Source organism: Artemia franciscana, chromosome 10 (assembly GCF_032884065.1).
Source record: "Artemia franciscana chromosome 10, ASM3288406v1, whole genome shotgun sequence".
In the NCBI taxonomy this organism is placed as follows: Eukaryota; Metazoa; Arthropoda; class Branchiopoda; order Anostraca; family Artemiidae; genus Artemia; species Artemia franciscana.
Window position 1 is genome coordinate 29,291,614 of NC_088872.1, and position 13,089 is coordinate 29,304,702.

Below are 13,089 nucleotides of genomic sequence, written 5' to 3' on the forward strand. Positions count from 1 at the left end.
TAGGTCAGTTCCTGTCAAATATTTCAATGTTTATTTCCTTGTTTTAGTGAATATACAGCACCGTTTTAGATTACTCGAATCAGTTCTTATTCTGTTTCTGTCCTCGTCTTATGTACATTTACTGTATCATGTGTGTAAATAAACATTTTTACGCTCGAAACATAGACCTTATGAAAGTTAGAGACGTTTAACATCCTCTACCGGTCGAACTCTAGATTGTAGGCCAACGCTACCATAAGACTCTAAAGACGAAAGCACCGAGAGAAGTAGAAGACTTTACATCATTCAGCCTATTAACTTTTTAGTTAGGGAAATATAAAGGTATTAATAGCCATTAGCATTAGAACTCAAAAGATAACCAAGCATCTGAAACAATTTTTGACAACTTCGACGCTAGGAAAGAACTTCATCCAATCTGGAAATCGGACTACTACTTTGGCGGATGAAATGAAGCGAGAGTACTCCGAGACTTTCGACCGTCTACTAGCCAAATTTTACAGAAGGTTCACAGATAACTTCCCATTGCTGAGCACACTCAAAGCCTTGGATCCAAGCTCGACTAAGTTTATGGACACAGAGTTGCTCAAGCGTTTCTCTGCTCTTTACGGCGAGCTGGATATCGACGACATTCTTCTCAAATCTCAAGCTGGTATTGCCAAGCGTTTCTTGCTCGATGAGGAGAAAAAGCCAGAAAACTTCCTAGACATTATCGACCATCTTCAGGCATTACCAGTGGCCTACTCAGAAGTAATTAAAGTACTTTGTATTGCTGCCACACTTTCTGTGACAACAGCGAGCAATAAGGGTTTGTTTTCTAGCCTAGAAATAGTGAAAAACTAATTGCGGTCTACAACAGGAGACGATTGTCTCAGTCACCTCCTTTTGATGTTTGCAGAGAAGGATTTAGTAAAAAAAAATTCATCAGTAAAAAAGTGGGCTACGACCAGCTTGTTGACGATTTTGCAAAGATGAAACCTCGGCGGTTCCCCTTGTTACCTTGAGCATCGTAATATTTTTTTCTCTTGTTATGTTTTTCCTTTTTGTAAATATATTTGATCTGAAAGATTTCTGCTGAAGGAAAACCGAGATTTTGGTTACAACCCTCAGCATGTTAATGAAGATTACTTTCACCGACGTATTGTTTACCTAAATAAGAAAGTTTTTCGCTGAGGAAGGCCGGCCTGTAGTCTGGTTGAATTTTCCACTTTCAATTTAATCACCTAACCTCATGGATTGTGGTCTTCGATGTCATAATTAATCTTAGAGGTCAGTGTGGCTGAGGTCCACATTCGGCTACAGTACATTTCCATGCAACACACGGGTGCTGAAAATGCGTTTTTACTTAGAATATTCGATCGATGTGCTGCCAAAACACGGATTTTTTTTAAGCGACACGAAGTGAGTCGGAGGGGGGGGGCCAAGATGGAGTTCATGCCCACCCCAAGATTTGGCCCAAATGGCGCCTCTGAGAAGAGCGTTAGCAAAGGTCTTATCCTTATATGGTATACCAGAAAAATACATTAAAGTGATTTGGGCTATGTACGAGAATAATACTGCTGCAGTTAAGGTAGGAAATGTAGTTAGCAACTGGTTTTGTATTAAATCAGGATTTAAGTAGGTTTGTGTTTCATCCCCCTTTATATGGATCATTTTTATGGACTTCGTCTTAAGGAGCACAGGAAAGGCAATTGGAGACCACGGAATCAAATGGAAAGGAAAAACGCTCCTGGACTTAGATGAAAGTGTGAGCAAATTAGATGAAAGTGTAAGCAAAATGAATGAATTTTTAGAGGTTTTGCGAGTTCAGGGTGCTAGAATAGGCTTGAAAATTAATGTTAAGAAGACTGAGTCACTAAGGCTAGGAATAAGTGAAGATGAAAAGGTGACGTTGGGAAATGAAAAGATTGATCAGGTTGGCAGCTTCACTTACCTTTGCAGTATTATTAGTAAGGAGGGTGGGAGCGGTGAAGATGTTAAAAGTAGAATAACTAAGGCTCAGGGTGTTTTTTCACAGTTAAAAATAGTTTGGAAGAATAGGAAGATATGTCTGCAAACCAAGATTAGAATATTGGAAGCTACAGTGATGACAGGGGTCAAATATGGCTCTGAAGCGTGGGTGCTCTGAAAAGCAGACGAAAATTTATTAGATTTTTTTCCAGAGAAATTGCCTACGGATTTTTCTGGGTGCCCAGCTGGCTGACCGTATTTCAAACAAAAGGTTGTACGAAAAATGTTGTTCAATCCTGCTTTCTAGGGCTATAATGAAAGAAAGGTTGAGATGGCTAGGCTACGTTCTGCGGATGAAGGATGACAGATTGCCTAAGAAACTTCCTGGGAGGGTGTAAAGAGGGAAGCCTTGAATAGATTAGGCTGAAGGAAAAGTGTGCGTAGCTGTGTTGGCCTCAGGCGGCTTGGTGCTGCAGTGAGTTATTAGTAGTAGTAGTAGAAGTATTAGCTAAGGTTAATTAATGAAAGTATCAGGAAATATTGACGAGGACGTTGAACTATATCAAAAGATTCTATGTGCATCCAGGTCCTCAAAAGGGTGCGTCTACAATATATTAGGAACCGCTAAGGGTATTAAGTTGAAACTTTCAGAGAATGATGAGGGGAATGGTGACTAAATCAAAAGACACTAGTTGCATTCAAGTTGTCAAAAGGATGTATCTGGGCATATATATTTTTACTTCAGGATTGACGAAGCATTTTAAATTGAAACTTTCAGAGAATGCTAAAGGGAATTTTCAAGTAAATCAGGAGTCACAATATGCATCTAGGTTGTCAAAACGGCATGTCTGTAATATCTCAAGAACAGTTAAAGTTATTAGGTTGAAAATTTCAGGGAATGTTGAACTTAAATACACTGTGCATCCCAGTTGTCAAAAGGGCGTGTCTCCAATGACTCAGGAAAGGCTAAGATTATAAAGTCGGAACTTTCAGGAAATATCGATTGGGATGTTTGACTAAACCAAAACGATACCCTGTGCGTCCTGGTTATCAATATGGCATGGCATATTTGGGGTATCTGAGGAACACTTAAGTTGAAACTTTTAAAGAATGTTGAGAGGGATGTTGAACTCAATCAAAAGACATTACATGGATCCATGCATTCAGAATTACATACTTTCCACGCCACCCCGAGTAAACGCTGGTGCTGAAGTCACAAAAAAACATTGTACTAAATCAAGAGATATTGTGGGTACCCAGGTTGTCAAAAGGGCGTAACTAGAAAATCTCAGGAACGGCTAGAATATAAAGTTCGAACTTTCGGGGAACGTTAAGAGAAATGTTGATCTTAACCAAAAAACCTTAAATGGATCCAGGTTTTCAGGATGACACCTTTCCAAACCACACTTGTCAAACACTCGCGTCTAAGTCACATATAAAAAAGTTCAAAAAGTCAGGAGTAAAGAGAGTTCAGTGACGTTTCTTATAAATATATTTATTCTCTTACTAGTTTGTCATTCGTATGTAATATTTTGAACATTCCCCCAAGAGCAGCATTCTTCCTAGTATATTATTTAGAAATTGCCGCTGAATCAAAATCTTAGTTGAGGAACAGTTCCTTGAGGAACAGTTCCTTGAGGAACCTTGATTTCAAACCTGAAAAACTAATAAAACTTTTGCAATCAAAATCAAACGGAGATTAATGTTACAAAATTTCCTGAAAAAGACGTTTTTCAAAGGAAAGTAATGAGCCACATTAGAACTTAAGACAAGCAAAAATAAAGTCCTATAATAATTCGAACTTAAAACGACCAAAACGGTGAGAAATTGAAATAAATAATCACATTAACCAAAAAGATAAAAGATAAAAGATACTGATATAAATGAATACCTAAATTTTATAGATTTCATTCGAACCTTCTAAAGTATCTTGCGTCATTCCCGTTTTTAGTGAAAACTAGATGTATTTTGATCAGTATACATTAATTATTGAAAAATTCGACGGAAAAAAAAGTCAACACAATAATCAAGATGATTGGAAAGAACCAATGAAAATGGAATAGATGTTTAATATTTAGTTATATCAATTCCTAGAAATCTCATTACTAGGCACTTCCCCCCTTTCCAAAATCATATTCATAATTTCAACTAACTCTTTTTGCTGTTTGTTTTTAGCAATGAGGAAGGTTTGGAGGAGCTCCTTGGTGAAATATCTGTTTTGTCTTTTTGCTTTTTTTTCAACTAACTGGAAATTGCCCCCGTTTTCTTTGTTTCATATTTTTATAATTTATCATTTGTTTTCAAACTACACTAGGCTACAGGGTTTTCTGCACTGGCGATGCTCTTCTATTAACAAGAGTTGACGTCTTGCAAAAGCTGGTTCAAGCCTATAATCGTATTGGTCTCAATTTTAATCATAGTAAGAGTGAAATTCTAGTTTTTAATCGCCGTTGCCAAGATCCCGTTGCTGTAACTCTTAGTGTGAACGTCATGCAAGACCAAGAACGTCTTACATACCTTGGAGTCCTAATTGAAAATAATCTCCGATCAACACGGGTCTTGCTTAAAGTTTTCTTTTGCGAATAAAACTAGGAAGGCATATGGCCTGTTGGTAGCGCTGAAGTTCAAGTTTAACCGTCGCATCCTTGCTACTTTATATAATGCTTTTGTAGTTCCCCATTTGCTTACGCTTGTCCCATTTTGGTCTCTTTTCTCGCATACAGATGTCAGCGACATAAAGAAGTATTTTTACGAATATGCAAAATATCTGCTTAGATTGCCTCTATAGACCAGTAATGCAACTCTGTCAACACGTTACGGAGTAGCTAGTCCAGTGCGTACAGTAGAAAAGCGAAATGAGCGTTATATAACACGCCTGGGCAGTAATAGCACTTGGCTAAGCGTTTTCCGATAGTTTTTTCATGTTATAAATGCTGAGTTTGATTTCATTTTTAGAAGTGTGTTTTTTTTTCTTTTCTTTTTTTTTCTCGTATTACTCCGTCAGTTTTGTATTTTTTGCAATATGATGGGAAATAAACATATACATACATATATTACCTCTGATTCATTATATATTCATGCCTACAAATATTATACTACAATGGGGAGATAGCCCATAATAGATAACATAGCTAAGAAGAGGCTATTCAGCCCGAAAAAGCTTACCAAAACAAAGCTAAAGAAGAATTATCTATTAATGTAAATCCAGTGAAATGGTGTATCATTTACTAGGCTATTCTTTCCTCGAAGGTTGCCACTCCTTAAGGTCACCACGGCTCTGGTTAGGCAACTCGTGAAAGGTCCTGACACCACTATGAGGCCGCGGAAGCACGGCTTTTCTTCCGGAGATAGGGACGTACGAAGGAGTTTAGGACAGAGCGGAGATCCCAAGCCATCTAAAAGTACCGTAACAGGTCCAACCTTTTATACCCACCCTATCCTCGTCAGGGCATTTGTCAAGATTGTCTTTTATCTCATGTGAATTGTATCTTTATTCCACTTTTTGTTTTCCTGAAGACGGCTATTAGTTATTCAGTAAAAATATTCAATTATTTTTCTTCAATTCTCTGGCTTCAATCGTGTGCTTTGCAAATGTCTTAAGGTTAAAAGTATTTGGCTAGGAAGAAACTAGTCTGTAAGCTTATCTGTACTTAAAAAGAGATAATGCAGTAAAAATGGTCACGCCACAACATACTGCTGTTTTGGGTACCGAAAGGACATCTTACAAAAACTATGAGACTTTTAATGATTTATTTTTATTCCATGGTTTTCATAGACAATATTAAAAAATTGATGTCTGTATGCGGATACTTTAAACCATTTTATATATACTATACATTATTCTTCTTTCTAGCTTTTGAAATTACCTACTGAACATCAGTTAGTGATCTACAAAGCTTTACAGGAATCACTAGAGAGAGGAGGCTATGGAGAGTATTTATGAAGTTTTATTGGATCTGAAGAAATATTCGGTTTATTTGTTGTTGTTTTTTAATGTGCGATCAGTTGACCATCAACTGCATTTCATAATTTTTTATGCCAAAGACAAATGATCACTGGTATTCTATTTCTTGAAAGTCTTCTAACCAAAACTGGATTAAAATGATTGTACCATCTTTCTGGTCTTTGGTCAAAATATTCGTTTCACAAATAATTTAAGTTTGCTTAGATTTACTATGAAAGCTTCAGCTGTGGGGTAATTTACTACAAGGGCCAAGAGGAGCTTTGTTTCCTGGATAAGAAAGATAAAGTCTTAATATTGGTTATTCATGCATTTTAAGTTAAACATTTGGCAGGTTCCCGCCTCGATTCTTAGTTTAAAAACTAAGAATTTTTTTCGGCATATTTCCTCGATGACAAGCAAACACAATTTTCTTGTAGATTTTCATAAAGTGTTTCGCAATCGTTTTATTTTAGATGTCACATTTTAGGAATTAATTTAGCCGTTCAGGCAGTTCTACTTCGTTCCCTTTCTGCTCCAATTACATATATTACTAAATATAGTCCCTGAGAAAATCATTTTCTTTAAAATTCCTAAGAAACGTGTGAAGACAAACTGTTTCCGCGGCTCTTTTAAAATATATACCTTTCGGTTCGAACTGTTCAAACAGAATTTTTGAATGTGGTTCTTATGTTGTTGAAGCTTTATAAAGCGTTCTATTTTTTCTTTTTTCACTTCCTTGTTTCTGGTTGTTTTATGATTGCTACAGTGAGTTTTCAATTACGTTAATTATCTAGTATCCTTAAAAAAAAAAAGAGTAATTCTACTCTCCCTTGAATACCTTCTGAAGAAAAGACTGGTGGCCCCCCATCTTTTTCTTTTTTCTTTGCAGACAATAAAAGTTTTAGAGGGAGAAATGAGTTTCTACACGAGTAGTTGAAGGAACAATTGCAAAATTGTATAATTGTAGGGTCACAAGAAATTTGGCAAAATAGTGGATACTTACTAAAATAAAGAAAATCTGAAGAGAAAGCAGATGGAACAGCGATAATCTCGTATGCTATACCCAACGGCTACTTCTTTAAGAGACCACCAATGTTAGATGATCCTCTAGTCTTGAGATATATCCTTTCGTCCATTAAACAAACAGGAAATAAAGTTGAGAAAAAAGAAAAATGAAAGGCTTGAGAGTTGACACAAGTAACAAAAGGAGAAATAATTTTCTTATATAATTACAGAACCTACTGATTGAGATAAAAATACAAATTCTGATTACATATTCGACGAAGGGGAAGTATTGTGACTTGGTGCTAGGTATTGGCAGCTAAAAAAGTCCCCATTTCAAGTAGAAACTTTACTTTTTTGATGCAATATGTCTTTCATTTACTCTATCGAAATTTGTATACCCTCCTCTTCTCTGGAAGCAAGCTTGAAATTACTTAAGTATGTGATGCTTGTAATCACGTACATCCTCGAAATAGCTTCTGAGATAAATGAAAAAAATCGTTTGCTAAACTATTCTCAAAAGGATGATCAGCAGGACAGTGTAGAGCAGTAGGATCAGAATATTATTGAGCATGCATTACCATGGTTATCTTTCCTGTCAGAATTGCTTAGCAAATGGTTTTTGGCTTCTGTCTCAGAAGTGCAAAAATGTACTACTGGATTTATAGGGGTTTCCACGTGTCTAAAAAACTACTTGAAGGTGTTCTGAAAGAGGATTATTAGTTTTTACTCATGGATTACTAGTAGGATTGCTAGAATTAACATTATTAAAAAAATTGGGGGGGGGGTAAGATATTCAAAATTAGATGCGCAGTTTTTTTCTGATAAAGGAAAGGTATTTTTATTTCGTGTGTGGAAAGAAGAAGAAAAACGACCATAAATCCAACTAAAAAAGTGGTAATAAGAAATCATTAATAAAACCTACGACAGTAAAATTATTACCTTTGACTTGAGAATGGCTGCCAAAATCTTGCGGCCGTCGTCAAACGTCTTCAATGCATTTACCTGGCACTGGGATGGAATCAGAAAAATCAGATAATTTTTCCTGGAGGGGGGGGGGTCAAGACATGCAAAGACTGATTTTTTAGTACACGACTTTCAACTGTTCTGGACCTATCTTGATGGACTGTCAGCTCTTTAAAATTAGCTGCCTGTAAGTCGAAAATTCAGTTTAAAAGGAAATCGTTCGCATTTACCACAAAGTCAAAAATTCCTGTAAGTAATGACATAGGGCTAGTTATTTTCCACTTTCTTCAGAAGAAAAGTTAAACTTCTGTTAAAGAAAGAAATAAATTATTAACTGCAAGTTTAATTTCAAAGACGCTAAGATACTTTGGTGGAAATACACATTGTGGGGTTATGGTATTGGCAGGAAGGAGTTTATAATTGAAGAGTTGTTGGAGTTCATTTAAAATGGAGGGCTTTATGAACTCAGATGTAGGAGTGGGGGAAGGTGAAGACCTGGCGGAGTTAAGAAGAATTCTAAAATTTGGTAGTATTCAGACAGTCTAATCGTTGGAAGAATAAGATCAATGGATAGCTATTGTTTGTCACTTTAATTGATAGGGATCTACCCACAAGTCTGATCCTTTTGGGAATAACAGAAATGAAAAATGTCGCAAAATTCTGAGAGCTCCCCCCCCCCATGCATCCCAATATTCTGAATCTGCCTCTGTCTAGGATTTTTTACATTGTAAATTTTAGGAACTGTTTGTAAATACCTCTTTTAAAACGGATAATCATTTTAAACCAAGAATATCCTAGGAATTAACCCCTGCAAACGCCAACACAGTCAACAGCCCTGTCACTTAACTAACTTTCCTTTCAAGATTAATAGAGCTCAGTCTGGGGCTGCTAGTACGTTTATAGATTCCTATCCAATGATTCTCAAGCCTGTTAAAAAGCTGCTCTCGCCCTTTAGGATTAAGGGGTACTATAATGGAGTACTAGAATATGAGGCTTTCGCTCGCTACTATGTTTCAAGAAGAAAATAGCAACTGATATAAAATTTTGAAACGTCAAAAATTGAAATACGTTATTGCTTGTTTTAATTGTTTGTGTGTAATTTTATATGCTTTGGATATAGTGATTACTTTTGGTGTTACTTCTAATGCCCAGTAATTATAAGATATTGTTTCTCAGACCTTATTCAAAACCCAATCATTGCTTGGGATTTTTTCGTATTGCCTGGGCATTATAAATGGTGTCAATTTGATCAACTGGTCCATAGTTAGTACTTATATAGCTGTTTAATAGCACTTCCGTTTATTTTTGTGCCGTATTCACCATTGGTAAAATTTAATTTGTGTACTCGCATAATAGCTGTGTTAATGCGACTGTTGTAAATGAGAGTATTTTAATTATATCATTTAATTCTAGTCCTTAGTGTGCGGCGTTGCTTTTCGAAAATTTTGTGTAGACAATCTGTTAGTTGGAAAAATAAACATTCCAGCAATAAAGGTGTCTTAATCTCTCATGTAGATTGCGATATGCTCCTGACATAAAATTTCAAAGTTTTCGTTATCTTATCTGTTTGTTCAGTTCAACATATTTCCAATACTCTGTTTGACCATTTAGAAGACTAAGTGGCCGATATGAAAGGTGTTGCAGTTTTGACTTTTCTCGTTGGAATTTTGGCCTTGTCGACTTATGGTAAGTTCTATTTAAGTAAGCTGCGGTATTAATTGAGATTAATTGAATTATTATTTTTAATAAATACTACAATAAAACTTAGACAGTAGTGTTTATTTCGCTCTTTTTTTTTTTTTCTCTCTTTTTTTTTCAACATCAGAATAGAAGATATTATTCTTAATTAGCTTGAAGCTCATTAAGGCCTCAATACCTAACAAATCTGAAAAAAAATATTGATACATCTACTGAAGTAACGAAGAACAAACCTTTCTATATAAACCCTATATGTCCCCAGGGCATAACTTATAACCCTTGCCCTGAGGGCTGGGGGGTTGTCATCCTCAAAGACATAATTTTCAGAACCTTCAAGTACATTGTACAAAATTGCTATCTCAAAACTTTGATTGGATGTGTTTGGGGAAATGGTGCACGTGGGAGGGGTGTTAGTTGCCCTCCAATCACTTTTGACTATTAAAAAGGGCTCTAGCCTTTTCAATCGAATGAGGCCTTTTCGAAGTTTCTACGACAACAAATGGCCATCTCAAAATTTCTATCATGGATTTCGAGAAAATACGAGGAGGGGGTGGGCGGTATCCACCTTCCCATCACTCTAAATCTCAGAAAAGGCACTCTAACTTCTGATTAGCAATCCAGTCAGCTCCCTCCGAAATTTATACAATCACCCTTCCTATATAAACTCTATATGTCCCCAGGGCATAAATTACAACCCTTGCCTTGAAAAAGTAGGGGGTTGTCATCCTCAAATACATAATTTCTGGATCTTTCAACTACGTTGAGTAAAATGCCTATCTCAAAATTTTGAGGGGATGTGTTTTGGGAAATGGTGGGTGTGGGAGAGAGGCTAGTTACCCTTCAATCACTATCGACTATTAAAAAGATACTAGCCCTTTCAGTTTCCGATCGAATTAGCCTTTTTTGAAATTTTTGCGACAACATATGGTCATTTCAAAATGTCTATTAGATACATTTCGGGAAAATACAAGGTGATGGGGGGGGGTATGCACCCCCCGATGACTGTGAATCTCTAAAAGGGCACTAAAACTTCCGATTAGCAATCCATTGAGCCCCTTCAGAAGTTCATACGATCACCCTCTCTATATAAACCTTATATGCCCTCGGGTCGTAACTTACAACCCTTGCCCTGAGGGCTCTAGCGGGGCTGTTATCCACAAAGACATAATTTCCGGATCTTTCAACTACGTTTGACAAAATTGGTATCTCAAAATTTTGATTGGATGTGTTTGGGGAAAATGGTGGGCGTAGGAGGGGGGCTAGTTACCCTTCAATCACTTTTGACTATTAAAAAGGGCACTAGCCCTTTCGATTTCCAATTGAATGAGCTTTTTTTCAAAGTTAATACGACAACAAATGATCATCTCATAATTTCTATCAGATACATTTCGGGAATATAAAAGGTGTGGTGGGGGGGGTATCCACCCTCTGATCATTCTGAATCTCATAAAAGCCACTAGAACTTCTGATTAACAATCCAATGAGCAAGTTCCGAAGTTTCTGCGATCGCATTTTCTATATAAAGTTTGTGTGCCCCCGTGGCATAAGTTACAACCCATGCTCTGAAAAAGTAGGGGGTTGTCATCCTCAAGCACACAATTTCCGGATCTTTCAACTACTTTGAACCAAATGGCTAACTCAAAATTTTTATTGGATGTGTCTTGGGAAATGGTGGGTGTGGTAGAGGGGCTAGTTACCCTTCAATCATTTTTGGATATTAAAAAGGGCGTTAGCTCTTTTAATTTCCATGAGCCTTTTTTGAAGTTTCTACGACAACACCTTCGATACGAAGTGCATCTCGAAAAAAATACATTGTGCCCACATCGCACTTTAATTAGGCAGCGCTATTGCGCTGCCTATGATAGTTTATGTTATTTAGGAGCGTATGTACTTTAAACGCTACTTTCCAAAAAGAAGAAATGACATTCAGGTGAGCTTTTCAGAGAATGTTGAATAGATGATCACCTAAATCAAAACACGTAATGTTTATACGGATTTTCAAAAGGGCGCAATTCATGAGTGACTGAGGATATTAATATGGAACTTCCAGGAAATGATGAGAGACATTATCAAAAAGGCAATATTTGTGTGCTACCACTACTACTACAACTGCCACCACTACAATTACAACTTACTCCATTACTCTATTTACTCACATTACTCGATTTACAATATTAAGGTGAAGTTTGAACGAAATCAAAAGACCCAATTTGCATGTACATCATCAAAAGAGTGTATATCCTGAATTGATTTCAAATTATTAAATAATTGAGTGCAAATTATATTCTGGTCTAGAAAAGACATGGGGTTTGTCAGCCCTACTCATATTAATTTTTGCTTGTTTTGAGTTTGACTCAGTTGTTTACTGTAGTTTCTGTTCTTTTTGGGTTTCATTTATTTATTGATGGTGACTTGTGGTAGTTTTACGTATGGAAGATTTTTTGAATTTATTTCTGCTCAATTTTTGGCGTAATGGAGCGGTAGGTGTAATGAAAATATTAAAGGTAGAATAATCAAAGATTAGAATATTGGAAGCTATAGTGGTGACAGAGGTCAAATATGGTTCTGGTTCCGAAGCATGGGTGCTCCAAAACGGAGGAGGATTTGCTAAATGTGTTTCAGAGACATTGTCTATGGATTGTTTTGGGTACTCGACTGACTGACAGTATCTCAAAGAGTAAGCTGTATGAAAAATGCAGGTCTTCTAGGGCTACAATGAGAGTAAGTTTGAAAAAAATTAGGACATGTTCTGCGAATGAAGGATGATAGATTGCTCAAGACCGTCCTTGTCGGGCAACTGCTTAGGGCCAAAAAAAAAATTAGGTTGCCCTCGAATGGGGTGGAGGGATGTCGCTAGAAAAATAGAAAGGAAGTGAGAAATTATTGGGAGGGTCTAAGGAGGGAGGCTTTGAATATATTGTGATTTAGGACGAGCGTGCGTAGCTGTGATGGTCTCAGGCGGTTGGGTGCTATAGTAAGCTGGTAGTGGTTGTAGTAGTAGGCCTATTTTCAGTTCTTCCCTTGTATCTGCAGTTTTTGTTTCTTCAAAAAAATATATTTATAATAATAATAATAATGGTTTCAGATTTCATTTGGAATTTTTTGCTATTTAATAATATCTTTTGTCTGCATTGTCTTAATTAAAAAAAATTGTCTTTTTAATTGCAGAACTTTCGGATAAGAGTGGTTTCAGTTGACACTCTCTGTTGGAGGTTTTCTTAATAATCTAATATTCGAAGTATAATATTATCATTGTAGTGGGTAATTTATCAGCGATTTTTGTTTTAAATGGGAAAAAATAACTATTGGATGTGTATTTTTTCACGGGGGTGGGGGTAATCATACCGACCTAATGGTAAAAGAAGTTTTAGGTGTGCCTCATTCGAGTGGAAATAGTAAGCTCCTTAGAGCCCCTTTTAAGAAGAGTAATCTATCAGAGAGTAAAGAGGCATCCGTTCACGATCTTTTAGTCCCTCCCCTTTCTCAGGGTTTATTGTTGCGAAGCAGGGAATCTTTTTAAAATTTTAGTTAAC

The 13,089-nt window shown here is 36.5% G+C and overlaps 2 protein-coding genes across 2 annotated transcripts in view; both read left to right on the forward strand.

Moving 5' to 3' along the window:
- The window catches only part of LOC136032033 (phosphatidate cytidylyltransferase, photoreceptor-specific-like), a 239,841-nt gene extending 233,779 nt beyond the window's left edge, over positions 1-6,062 (forward strand). The window contains exon 11 of the mRNA XM_065712119.1: positions 5,801-6,062. Coding sequence (XP_065568191.1) covers positions 5,801-5,890 — 90 coding nt within the window. The 3' untranslated portion in view covers positions 5,891-6,062. The remainder of the gene's footprint in view (positions 1-5,800) is intronic.
- A 3,242-nt stretch (positions 6,063-9,304) lies between these two features.
- LOC136032034 (uncharacterized) overlaps positions 9,305-13,089 on the forward strand; it is a 49,917-nt gene continuing 46,132 nt past the window's right edge. Inside the window, exon 1 of the mRNA XM_065712123.1 lies at positions 9,305-9,544. Within this exon, the coding sequence (XP_065568195.1) occupies positions 9,487-9,544 (58 nt within the window). The 5' untranslated portion in view covers positions 9,305-9,486. The remainder of the gene's footprint in view (positions 9,545-13,089) is intronic.